This window comes from Belonocnema kinseyi, chromosome 2 (assembly GCF_010883055.1).
Source record: "Belonocnema kinseyi isolate 2016_QV_RU_SX_M_011 chromosome 2, B_treatae_v1, whole genome shotgun sequence".
NCBI classification, from domain to species: Eukaryota; Metazoa; Arthropoda; class Insecta; order Hymenoptera; family Cynipidae; genus Belonocnema; species Belonocnema kinseyi.
In genome coordinates, this window is record NC_046658.1 from 123,786,963 (window position 1) to 123,801,227 (window position 14,265).

The 14,265-nt window shown below is 23.2% G+C and overlaps 1 protein-coding gene across 2 annotated transcripts in view; it reads right to left on the reverse strand.

The window, feature by feature from the left end:
* Window positions 1-14,265, reverse strand: part of LOC117168191 (nuclear pore complex protein Nup133) — a 47,741-nt gene that overhangs the window by 1,376 nt on the left and 32,100 nt on the right. Inside the window, exons 13-17 of one of the 2 annotated variants that reach the window (XM_033353652.1) lie at window positions 13,344-13,545; window positions 13,101-13,260; window positions 12,799-12,994; window positions 7,518-7,712; window positions 3,072-3,294 (exon numbers count right to left, since the gene is read on the reverse strand). In XM_033353652.1, coding sequence (XP_033209543.1) covers window positions 3,072-3,294; window positions 7,518-7,712; window positions 12,799-12,994; window positions 13,101-13,260; window positions 13,344-13,545 — 976 coding nt within the window. Of the gene's footprint in view, window positions 1-3,071; window positions 3,295-7,517; window positions 7,715-12,798; window positions 12,995-13,100; window positions 13,261-13,343; window positions 13,546-14,265 lie in introns of those variants that run through there. The other variant, XR_004466470.1, reaches the window with a different exon arrangement.

Sequence of the window (14,265 nt, forward strand, 5' to 3'; positions counted from 1 at the left end):
AACTTTTTTGTTAAAAATGTATATATTTTGTTGAAAATTAGGATTTTTTGTAAGAAATTTATTTTTGTTGTTAAAAATTAAGAATTTTGTTGAAAATACGTCTTCGTGGGTTAAATCTATATGGTTTTTAATTTCAATCATTTTTTGTTCAAATAACAAAGTATTACATTTTTCGTTGATAATACATTTTTTTGAAAATAAAAATATTTTGTTGAAAATTAAACCAATTGAATGTAAATAAACTTTTTTTTAAAATTTATATTCTTAAGTTGAAAAATCAACTGTTTTATAGAAAATTCCTATTTTTGGCTAGATAACAAGTTAAAAAATGTAAGAAACTCAAGTATTTCGCTAAAAATCCATTTTTGTTGGTTAAATACAACTGTTTTTTATTTTTACATACAATTTTTTTAAATAACCACTATTACATTTTTTGTTAAAAAATTCAGCTTTTTAGGTTGAAAATTCAATCTACTAATTTCTTAGGACTTCCTTTTTTTGTTCGAAGAATCATAATTTTAGTTGAAAATTCGATTTTTTCTGTTGTCAAAAAGTAAACTTTCATCTAAAAATTTAACTGATTGGTTGTAAATTAACTTTTTTTTGTTGAAATTCTATATTGTCGGTTTGAAAATTCAACTGTTGTATGCAAAATTCGTATTTTTGACTTAAAAATTCAATAATATGTTAGAAAATTCACTTATTTGGTACAAAATTAAACTGATTGGTAGAAATATCTTGTTTTTTTTTTAATTAAAAAATAATTGTCCTAAAAGAAAATTGAAATATTCCATTTTCGGTTTAAAAATCCGACTATTTCTAAAATACTAGAAGTAAGAAAAATAAACTAATAACTTATAGAATAAAATATGGACGGTCATATCCATTGTCATATTCATTAAGTATTTTTTTGAAAATACATCTTTATTGGTTAAATTCAAATAATTTTTATTTAAAATATTTTTTTTTTGTTTAAGTATTACATTTATATTCTTAAGTAGAAAATTCAACTTTTTTGTTGAAAACTTATCTTTTTGGTTTCAAAATTCATCCCTTTCTGTAGGAACTTCAACTTTTTTGTTAAAAATGCCTGGATATAAATTAATCTGTTCAAATCAAAAACTCAATTATTTTGTTGGAAATTCGCTTTATTTTATTGGAAATTTAACTATTTTGTAGATAATTCGTAGTTTCGGCTCGAAAATTTAATAATGATTAGAAAATCGTATTTTTTAGTAGATAATTAATCTTTTTGATTAAAAATTCAACTTTTTTGTCAAAAATATATGTTTTTTTGTTAAAAATTGTTATTTTTCATGAGAAAATTATTATTTTTTTTGTTTGCTAAAAATTGAGTAATTTTTTAAAATACATCTTTGTTGGTGAATTCCACATGATTTTTAATTAAAACAATTTCTTGTTCAAATAACAAAATATTACATTTTTGGTTGAAAATTCCTATTTTTAGGTTGAAAATTAAACTCCTCAGTAGACAGGCAAACTACTTTCTTAAAAGTTCATTTTTTTGGTTCAAGATTCATAATTTTAGTCGAAAACTCGTTTTTCCTTGGTTACAAAGTAATTTTGTCATTCGAAAATTAAACTATTTTGTTGAAAATTAATGTTTTGTTGTTTAAAAATTAAGAATTTTTTTGAAAATACTTCTTTATTGGATAAATCCAAATGATATTTAATTAAAATCCTATTACATTTATATTCTCAAATAGAAAATTCAACTGTTTTATAGAAAATTCGTTTTATTTTTTAATTGAAAATTAATTCTCCTGAGTGAAAATTTGTCTACTCCATTTTTGGTTGAAAATTGATATTTTTTGGTTTAAAGTCAACTATTTGGATGAAAACTGTTAGAAACCAAAAAAAATAAAATCTAAAAATTAATCAAAGAAAATTTTGGCTAGCGTGACATCCATTGCACAAACTATTTAGTTTAAAATTTATCTAATTTGTTCAAAATTCCTCTTTTTGGTAGAAAATTAAGCCTCTTGGTTGAAAATTCAACTATTTGTTTAAAACTTTATGCATTTTGTTAGAAATTCGTCTTTTTTGGTAGAAAATAATTTTTTTTATTAAAAATGAAGTATTTTGTTGATATTTAAAGTTTATTTAATCCAACTATTAATAATAATATCAACTATCAACTATCAATAATATCAACTATTACAGTTTTTATTTAAAAATTTCTTTTGAGCTTGAAAATTCAACTCCGTAGTTGAAAGGTAAAGTACTTTTTTAAAAGTTCATTTTTTTGGTTGAAGATGCATAATTTAATTATAATTTTTTTAGTCGAAAATTAGTTTTTTAAACTGAAAATCGAACTATATTGTTCAGAATTCAACTCTTTGATAGTAAATAAACTTTTTTGTTGTTAGTTTATATTCTTGGGTTGAAAATTCAACTGTTTTATAGAAAATGTATATTTTTGTCTTGAAAATTCAACAATTTAGTATGAAATTCATTAATTTGGTAAAAATTGAAACTATTTCATAGAAAATTCTTTTTTGTTTATTGAAAATTATTTCTCCTCAACAAAAATTTAGCTATTCCATATTCGGTTTATAAATTCAAATTTAGTAACAAAAATGTTAGAAGTAATAAAAGAAAGAACTAAAAATTTATAAAATAAAATATAGATTGTAATATCCATTGTTCGAACTTTTAAGTAAAAAATGTATGTAATTTCTTAAAAATTTATCCTTTTTGATAAAAAAAATCTTCTTGTATCAGAATCCAACTATTTAGTTTCAAACTCATGTATTTTGTTTAGAATGCATATTTTTGGTAGAAAATTAATCTTCTCTGTTGCTACTTTATTTTTTTTGTTGTTGAAAATTTAAGTTTTTTTTTTTGAAAGCTTGTCGTTTTAGCTTGAAAATTCGTATTTTTATTTGAAACAGTGTCTTTTTTTCGAAACGGTAGACAAATAATGTCAATAGTGTGGTGAGTTCGGGGCCTGCATTGTAATCTTTTTGAAATCTTTTGTACACTCAAAGGTCGAGTGGTCAATCCCTCGACTGATTAAATAATTAAAAAATAAGTTTGGATCTTCTTACCCATAAAGTGGTTGAGGTCCATAAGCTTGAAGAAGGTCGTTTCCTGAACCTGCTGCTCTGGATTTTTAGTTACAGTATTCCACTTATCTCTTCGAGCAACTCGTGCCCAAATTCTCAATTTCAAAGATGATCTTTCGTCTTCTTGTTCCACAAAATCCAACAAATCAAGAGCCTTTTTGAAGTCGTATTCGTTGGCAATTGTATTCTCTTCACACGTGTACAACTAAATCAATTTTTCAAGCTTTTAAATTGAAGTTCTTATCGGGGTGGCTGTTTTAATCACATAAAAAAAATTCCCGGTCATTTCTCGGTTCGAAAACATTTTTCACGGTCATCGAAATTAATAATTAAAACTTTAAAGCTGAAAAAATGAAAATTTAAAGTAATAAAAACAGAGCTGAAAATAATTTTAAGCAATTTTAAGTCGGAAATATTAAAAATTGAAACATTACATTTTTGAACATTTCTAAAATTAAATTAAAAATTATTTTCATTCAAAATAGTATAAAAATCTTTAAAAAGCTTCGAAATTTTATTTCGAACATTGAAACATCTACTATTAAACATCTATTATTATGTTGTTTTATATTTATTCAAATTTTTTATTATTTTTGAAAATTTCTTAAAACTTCTAAACATATTTTAAAATAATTCAAAGTCTTCCTAAAAATTTTATTTAAATCCTGCAAAATAAAGAATATTTTCTTGAAATCTTTCAGATTCATTTTTCACAATTTTGAAACAAAATTTATATCTTTTTAAATAAAAAAAATTTATATCTTTTTTTTTACTTTAATTGTTTAAAATGAAAAAAAAAACATTTTCAGTTTTCCTAGGAATCTTAAGAAAATATTTTTTATTCTTTTAAAGCCTTTTATATTTCTTAAAAAGCTTATAAATTTTAAAGCTCCGAAATTTGCAAAAATTTATATTTTGTTTTAAATTAGGCCGTGGACTACTTGCACCGAAATTTTTGTACGAATAGCCAAATTTTGTCGGAACATACACTTTCTTAAAATTATTCGAAATCATCTCAAATTTTTAATCATTTTAAATCTTTTCAGACCTTCTAAATATCTCTTTAACTTACTAGACTTTTTCTAGAAATTATAGGTGCTCAATATTTGAAAAACATCAAAATTCAACAATTATACTTGTTAATTAAAATTTTTAAAATAGATCAATTAAAATTGTAACGTGCACAGTTTAGTCTTTTCCTAAGTTTTGTCTATTTAATTTATAATCTACTGCTTTTACATGAAGAATCAAATACTTCTTATTATTGGGCAATGGTTATTTTTCTTAATTACAACATTTTCAAATTTTAGACTAAAACAATATTTTCAATTTATAAAAGCCTTCAATTATGTATATATTATTTTGAAGTTATTTTAAAATTGATAATAGTTTATAACATTTTAATCAGGTGTTTATATTTGTTTAACTACTAAGACTTTTTATATTGAAACAGTTTAATTTTTAACGTTAAAATCTGGAAATTTTTAAATTTTGAACTGATTCCAAATAGTCTTTTAAAATCAATTATCATTCACTTGTTAATCCTTAAGTTATAATTTAAATTAAAAATTAATTATAATTTATATTTACTTGTGATCAACGAAAAAGGTTTTTTATCCAAAATTGGAGACTTTAAACGCTAAATATATAAGTCTTTAAAACTGCATTTTCTGGTTGGAAATTATATTTTTGGTTAAAAATTATATTTTTTGTTGAAAATTATATAGTTTATTGAAAATTGACATTTTTAGTTTAATAATTCAACTGTCTTCTAAAACATTCGTCTTTTAGTTTGAAAATTCAACTATCTGGTAAAAAAATATAATTGTTTTTGGTTGCGTTTTAGTTATTTTTGTTTGAAAATTCGAACAATGGGTTTGGAATTTTTAAGTTAGTCATTTTTGGTTGAAAATTAACTTTTTCAGGTTGATAATTCAGCGATCTTCTAAAAAATTCGTCTTTCTGTTTTGGAAATTGAACTAATTGATTAAAAATGAAATTTGTTATGGTTAAATTTTAATATGTTTTGTTTGAAAATTCAACTATTTCCACGAAAGATGAATTTTCAATCAAGATTATTTGAAATCCAAAAGGACTTTCGAAATTAAAGCTTCACAAAATGTTTATTTTTTTTTTTATAAAAATAGGTTTGAATAACTACAGACTTCACAGCTTAAAATGATCTTAAAACAGGGGAAATAGGATATCTATTTTACGAAAATAGGAGAATAAATTCATTAAAAAAAATTAATAAATAGGTACCATATTGAATTCAAAATTAAATGCTTCAAATTCCTATGATTTCAAGTAAAAATATATTGTTTTTTTAAAGAAAATATTTGAATTTTCAAACAAAAGAGATCTATTTTCAACCCAAAGATGAATTTTTAACAAAAGAGTTGAAGGTTCAAGTCAAATTTGAATAGTTTAGAAAAATAGTTGACTTTTTAATAAAATAATTCAATTGCTGACAAAATTTTCAAGCCAAAAAGACAACTTTTTTAAAAAGAGTTGAATTATTATTATTAATATTATTAATATTAATATATTAAGTTAATTCAACTATTTGGTTAAAAAAATCATAGGAATTTAAAGCATTTCATTTTGAATTCAATTTGGTATCTATTTTTTAATTTTTTTAAATGAATTTATTCCCCTATTTTTGTAAAATAGATATCTTATTTCCCCTGTTTTAAGAGCATTTTAAGCTGTGAAGTCTGTAGTTATTCAAATCTATTTTTATAAAAATAAAAATTTTGTTGAGCTTTAATTTCAAAAGTAGTTTTGGATTTCAAACATTCTTGATTGAAAATTCATCTTTCGTGGATAAAAAATAACTTTTTTTTTTTAATTCAACCATAATCTAAAAAATTAATTTTTTCAATTGAAAATTTAACTATTTGGTTTAAATGAAAATATTTCGTATATAAAAGTAATTTTTATATTGAAAATACAAATTTTCAGGTTGACAATTCAACTGTCTTCTAAAAAATTTGCCTTTTAGCTTGATATTTCAACTATTTTGTAAAAAATGCAACTGTTTTTATTGAAGTTTAATATTTTTTATTTAAAAATTCGACCATTTTATTAAATAATTATCTTTGTATGTTGAAAACTGGTTGAAATTTTTTTTTTTTAAATTCAACTATTTGATTCAAAACTTATCTTCATTGGCTAAAAAAATCTTTTTTATTGAAAATTACCCTTTTTCGCTGTAAAAGACAACTGTTGAACATTCACAATTTTAGTCGAAAACACGTTTTTTCTCGGTTAAAAAGTAATTTTTCCATTTGAAAATTAAATTATTTTGTTGAAAATTAAACTGATTGATTGTTAACAAACTTTTTTTCTTAATTTATATTTTTCAGTTGAAAATTGAACTGTTTTATAGAAAATTCGTATTGTTGGCTCGATAATTCAACAATATGCTATAAAATTCAATTATTTTGTATAAACAATTTAGTTTAAAAAATGTAAGTAAAGTCACATCTATTGTTAAAATTACTTCGCTAAAAATTTTATAAATTTGTTAAACATTCGTGTTTTGGTAGAAAATAAATGTTTTTGTTAAAACTCAATTATTTCGTTGAAAATCCTTTTTTGTGTGTGAAAACCAACTGTTTTTCGTTATTATTTAATATCTTCTTTTTTGTTGTTGAAATATCAACTATCCTACTTTTTCTTGAAATTTCAGCTCTTTAGGTATAAAATTCAACCTACTACTTTCTTAAAACTTCATTTTTTCGGTTCAAGATTCATAATTTTAATTGAAAATTCGATTTTTTGTTGTTTTAAAAAACTAATTTTTTATCTTCGAATTTAACTGATTTGTTGTAAATGAACTTTTAATATTTTTTATTTAAAAATTCGACCATTTAATTGACAATTCATCTTCCTTGGCTGAAAATAATATTTTTGATTGAAAATTACCCTCTTTCAATGTAAAAGACAATTGTTTTCTAAACAATTAGACTTTTCAACTTGAAAATTAAACTTTTTTGTTAAAAATTCTTCTTTGGGTTGAAAATTCATCTCTTTTGTTTGAAAATTCAACTGTTTTGCTCAAAATGGAATACATTTCGACTTGAAATCTTAGAGATTAAAAGCATTTCGCCTAGTAGTTACTAAAAACTATTTTTATACTAATCATCTTTTTGAATTGAACTTTTTCGGACTTTTAATTTGAAAAGTTAAAAATTCAAGAGATTTTCAATTGGGATGCTTGAATTTTCAGTTTAGTTTTGGCTGCCTTAAATGAAAAAAATTATCAGTTTTAATTTTTTAATTGTAACGACCGGGAAAAATGTTCACAAACCAGTAAAAAACCGGGCACTTTTTTCCAAATATTAAAGGGCCCAACCTGTTTATTTATTAAATATCATGATTTTTTAATGTTTAAATTTAAATTAAAAGAAAGAGATTACTTACGATAATAAGTTCAGTTGGTGTTAGTACCCTCAGTTTTTCTATGTCGTATCCGTAAGTGGCAAGCACCTGGGCTGGAACATCTTCTTGGTGAGCGATCAGAGCCAATTCATTGTCTATTCGTTTGATACAGTCTCTTACTTCTTCCTCTGGTTCGTCTGACGCCAAAAGAGCAAGTTTTGCCAGTGATAACATCGTCTGGAATAACAATTTAAATTTACAAAATTTAAATCAATTCAAAAAACCATGTCAAAGGAAACCTACACCCTTCGAATTTTATTTATTTTTAGAATTCAGGGAATTCTAGAAAGTCAGAAAATGTCAGAGAAAACGTGACAGAGTACGGGAATTTTTAATATGCTGAAGTTGAACTTAATTATTTTTCTGAAAAGTCAAAAATTTTGTTAAAAAGTCATGATTTGCTTGAAAATGCGTCTCTTTGTGTTAAAAATTCATCTATTTTGGTAGAAATTGCGTCTTTTTAGGATAAAATGCAGTACTATAGGAAAAATACATAAAAATTACAAAATAAATATGAAAAAACCTTCAAAATCATTTTTTCTTCATAGTGTAGTCAGATAGTAAACAATACTTATGTACTTACTTTTTTTTTAATATAAGGGAAAGCGGCATAATTTACATAATTCAAACAACAAAATTGCATGAATTTTCAGAACTTATAAAAAATAATTTAAAAATTAATAACGATAATAACTACAAGATCTTTAATTGGCAAAAAAATAAAATCTCCAATTCCCCAAATTTAGAAATGCTGAACATAGTTAATTGATTATTAATTTGTGAGCTATTTAAGACATTATAAATAAGACAAAACATTTAATCAATCATTAATTAATAATTTATTCATTATTTTCGGCAAATTTAACTTCTAGGAATAGAAATATTTATGGGAATTTAACAATTCATTTATTTTATAATTTGGCAAATTTATAATTCGTTAATTTCTATTTTCGACCATTTTTATTGCTAATTTGTGGTTACTTCATAATAAATATAATTATTATATCTATATATTATAAACAAGGAATATGATAAATCATAAAATATTGTTTCCTATTACAATTAAATAACGAACTCTTAAATGTTATATTTTTTAATCAAATAGACTTTGTAACGAAGCTAAAATATTTTAAAATTTGTATAGTAACTTTTAAAGAAAGACCATTAACGAATATTTTTTATCTTTGGCAACACTCAAATTAATCGAAAATTATTTTTCGAAGTGTTATAATAAATCCAGGTTAAAATTAAATTCGCAGAATGGAGAACAAGAAAATAAGTATTAACATTTTGTTTTTAAATTAATATAAATATAATTTCCGATATATTCTTGAGAAAATTAGAAAAAAAAAGATTTTAGAATATTTCTGACATGTCAGAAAATATTCTAGAAAATTTTAAATAAATTTTCATATTTTATAGTATTTTACAAAATATTATAAAAAATCCCAGTTTTTTCAAAAGATGTTTAGGATATTTAGAAGTTGGGAAGGAATCAAGAAATATTTGATAAATTTTCGAAAATGTTTCCCAGTTTTCAAATATTTCTAATCTATTTAAAACGTCTCAAATTCCTGAAAATATTTTTAACTGACTGGAATTTTTTTCAAAAATTTCAAATATCATTCAACATTTTTATCAATTACTTTATAATCTTCCAAATTTGCCCAGAAATTTAAAGAAACTTTTTTATTCTCTTGAAAACTTTCGAAATTATTTTAAAGCTCCTAAAGTTTAGTTTTGAAATCTTAAAAAATCTACATCTCTAAAAATCTGTTTAAGTTTAAAATTAATTTTAAATTTCTTTAATTCTGCTAAATATTTCTTGAATTTAATCAATTTTTTATTCGTTTTTATTTTGTAATCTTAACAAATTGAAACGCTTTGATTTAAAATCCTCTTAGCTCATTTTCGAAATTTTAGGAAATCGTCTGATATGTTTAAAAACCTTTTTTAATTTTTGTAAGTTCATTTTTCAAAATAAAAAATAATTAAAAATGTTCACACGATTATAAGGAAAAATATATTTTTTTAAATCTTGTAAGACCTTGTATGCCTTCAAATCTCTAAATATTATTAACATATTTCCTGCATTTTTTAATAATTCTGCAAAATAAAAAAATTGCCTCAATTGCCTTAAATTTCCTTACGACGAAATCGCGAAATTTGTCTTTAAAATCTTTTAGAAACTTTTACAACTTAAAATTTTTGAAATAATTCAAAACGTTTTTTGACCTTTTTTCAACTTTCTCTTAAAATTCCGTACAAGACAATCATTTAACAATTTCTCATGAATCTTAAGAACTATTTTGTATTTTAATCTGACAAAATTTAGTTTGCCTAAATAATTTGTAAATCCTGAAAAATTAAAAAAATTGCCTCAAAGTCTTCCATATTCTTTTGCCCTACATTTTGAAATATTTCAAACTTAAAATTATTCTTTTAAAATAAAAGCTAAACCATTTCCCCTCAAACCTTTCATAATTATTAAAAAACTTCTAAGTTTTTTATTAATGGAATTCGAAAAAAAAAACAGAAAAACAATATGAGAAAAATCCACCGTGTCATTTTGACAATAATTACATAAATAAACCATTTTCTTGAAAAACATTCAACTATTTTTCAGAAATTTCGTATTTTTTGTGTGTTAAATTCAAACGTTTTTGGTATACAATTAAAATCTTTTTTGATTTAAGTATTAAACTAAATATAACTTTTGTTACAAATTAATTTTTCTTATGATCGATCTAACTGGTTTTGATTTAAAATTATATATTTTTTGGTAAAATGTCTACTATTGCATTTTGTTAAATTTATCCTGTTTGATTGAAAACTCAAAAAATTACTTGATAAATGAACTCCTTGAAAAATTTACTATTAAATTTTTGGTTCGGAAATCATCTTTTTTTTAGTAAAAAATCAATCCCTTGGTTGAAAATTGAACTATTTTTTTAAAATTCGTTTAATTTTCGATTGAAAATTAATTTTTTTAATTGGAAATGAAACTAATAGGTTCAAAAATGCTTTTCTATTGTTGAAAATTTGTGTTTCTGTGAGAAAATTAACCCTCTTGGTTAAAAACTCACCTTTTTGGTTGAAAATTCAACCGTTTGGTTCAATCTGGAATACTTTTGTTACAATTTTTGTTTGAGATTCATAATTTTATTTGAAAATTCATTTCCTCAGTTGAAACATTTTGAATAAAAAATTGATCTTTTCTAGTTGAAAATTAAACTATTTGGTTGGAAATTCATGTATTGCGTTGAAAATTAGTCTTTTGGGTACAAAATTAATTTTCCTGTTTGACAGATAATCCTTTTTTGTTCGAAATTCAACGTTTCGATTCGAAAATAATCCGTTTTGGTTAATGATTCAACTATTTTGTTGAAAATTCCTTTTTTTTTTTATCAATTCGACAGTTGTTTGTGTAAAATACAAATATTTTATTGGTTAAAATATCAAATTTTCCATGTTTTGTGCATAATTTATATTTTATGGTTGAATTACAATTTGTTTAAATAGAAAATTAATTTATTTTTGTGGTAAAATATTAATCTCCTTACTCACTTTTTTTTTAAATTCATTTCTTTGGTTGAAAATTTAACTATCAGAATAAAAATTACTTTGAAAATTAAAATATTTGGTTGAAAATCTATGTAGTTTTTTCAGAATTACTCTTTTTCATAGAAATTTAATCTTCTTGATTAAAAATTCATCTGCTTGTTTGAAAATTTAACTTTCCTATTTTTTGGTAAAAAATTTATCTCTTCTAGTTGAAAATCATGTATTTTTTGTGAAATCTATGTTTTTTGGTACAAAATCAAACTATTTAGTTCAGAAATAAATTTTTTTTCACAGATTCATTATTTCGGTTAAAAATTCATTTTTTCTTCTGTTGAAAAAAGTTTTTTTTTTGTTAAAAATTCAACTATTTTTGTAGAAAGTGCATCTTTTTCGGATAAAAATCAAAAGTTTTTAGTTGATAATTAATTTGTTTTGTTTAGGATTCAATTAATTTGTTGAAAATTTGTCTTCTCTGTTTAAATTCCACTGTTTTTGGTTTAAAATTGAAATATTTTTCGGTTAAAATATCAAGTGTTACATCTTCTTGTTTAAAAATTTATCTTCTTGGTTAAAAATTAATTTCTCTGGTAGAAAATTAGTTTTTTTTCTTTTATTAAAAATTAATTTTTTACTGAACATTTAACTATTCTATTTTTTGTTGAAAATTCGTGGTTTTGGTAGAAAAGTAATCTCTTTAGTTGAACCTTCATTTTTTGTATTAAAAATGAATTCTGTTGGTTGCAAATTTAAATATTTTGTTAATTTATTTTTATTCGAAAATTCTTATTTCTTAACTTAATTTAATTCCTTTTGATTGAAAATTAAAATATTTTTTGGTGAAAATATCAACTATTACACTTTTTGTTGACAATTCATTTTTTTGGATCGAAGATTCAACACTTAAGTAAAAAATTTAACTGTTTTGTTAGAAATTCTTTGTTTCTTGGTTGAAAATTAATTCTTTTAATTTTAGTTCGGAATTTGTTTTTTTTTATCTGAAAATTCAACTCCATTTTTTTATTGTAATTGATTATGAAATTGATTTAAATTAAACTAAAATATTAATTTTTACCCATTTTTATTCATGTGAAAAAAATTTATTCAATGTTTAATACTTCCGAAGAGAATATTTTTTGCAATTTTTTATTCAAAAATACCATTTAGTACTGTAATTTCAAAATATGAATGTTATAATAATAACAGAAAATCTATTTGATCTATATTCTTTTTTTATATAATCTTATTTTACTAATTCTTTATATTTAAAAATTTATTTCATTCTTCTTATGCTATTTTTAAATATTTATTTTCCATTTCATGCGAAAATAATAATTAAGAAAATAAAAATGTTCAACTGAATGAAGAAAAGCGAGTATTTTCTATATAAGAAAAAAACATTTCTTGAAGTAAAAGTGGTAAAGGTTAAAAAAAATTTTTCCCATATGGAAAGAAAGATTAAAAACGAATATTTTGGCTTAAATTAAATAAATTGCATTAAAAAAAAAAACAAGTTGATTGAAAAAAATGTTGACAACAAATTTAGGCAGCAGGAATCGAGCCCCGAATTTTCGATCAAAAACTCGAAGCGTTATCATCTGATCTAACCGGGACCTGAAAAATTTACACCGCGATCCACGTAACTTGCGTGCATTTTTAAAAAGTAATTTTGTGGAAATATTATTTTGAAATCACTTTGTACCTTTTTTCTCGTCACAAGATCATTTTCTTGAACCGCTAACGAATGCAGAGTATTGGCAGCGAGACGTAATTCGTCCGTCAAGGCAGTTTGAACCCAAGAAATTGCCGGATGTTCCGATAATCTTTCCGTTAACTCTGAAGCTCCACCACGTCTGCACCGTTCTATCAATTGTCCTTGACGTCCGTCTTTCACGTACCTGAAAAAAAATTCCATAGGATATTTTGATTTTCAATTAATCATATTTTTTATTCTCCATTGAGTAATAAAAAGAATTAATCATGTGATAATAAAATTCAACCCACCAAGAAAAGAGGAAGCCTACAAAATCTTGAGAGGCGAATCTCTCCATGTAACTATCGAGGCGATTTTTGTTATTTGTGAGTTCGCAAATTTGAACTAGGGATGCAAAGTCGCAGTATTTTTCTGCAAGCATCGCTGCGTTTTCGTACTGTTCTTCCTTGACTATTAAAAATAATAATTACGGAATTATTTAAAATTAAACAAAATCATTTCAATGAAGTCTTTAGTTTTTCATGTTCAATTACCAAGTGGCTGAATCAGATTCGTCCGTTCTGATTCGTACTGTTTCAGGAGAATTTCAAACTTCTCTGTTCCCCGAATACTTTCCAAATGGCACTTTCTTCCATCGAGTATTAAATCTATCAGGCTAACTAATTGCTCGTAAAGCTCGTTTCGCACAGATGTGTCGTTTGTTCCAACAACTCCGTGTTTTAGAGTTAAAGATTGCTAAAATTCAAAATAGAAAGACAAAATAAAAAATTAAAGATAAAACAGTTAAACGGGTGGCCATTAAACCGGAAAAAGATATGGAAAAATCGTAAAATAACAGTGATTTTAATTTATTAGGATACCTATTCAAATTCTGGATACAAATTTCCTGATAATTCCAGATTTTTTCCAGGTATCTCAAGATTTTTCCAGATTTCGCACTTTTCAAAACTTTAAATGGGAATATGTATAAAGAATCGCGAGTTTATTATAAATAATGGTTTTTTTCTTTCATTTTCTATGGATTCAATTAAAATGTTGAATTGAGAAAGTTTTGACAAATTATATTATAAGATATCCTAGCACCACCGATTTATGGAATAATTAAATAATACTGAAATCATAATTGATGATTTATTTGAATTTGTCTCCAAAGTCCATGAATTTGAATAAAAAGTCAAACACATTTTTATAGGAATAGTTCAATTTGAAACCAAAAATATGAATTTTCAAATAAACAGATGAATCCTTAAATGGAATATTTAAATTTTCAACGAAAAAGATTAATTTTTTCAAAAAGATGTTTTTTTTTTTAAAACAAAATACTTGAATTATCAACCAAAAGTTAAATTTTAAGTTAAGGGCATGTGACACAGCTAAATACCTATATTACCAACCTCACTTTTTCCGTTCACTGAATGTTTTTTTGAACCTAAGAACTTTTTTTGTAAATAAAAT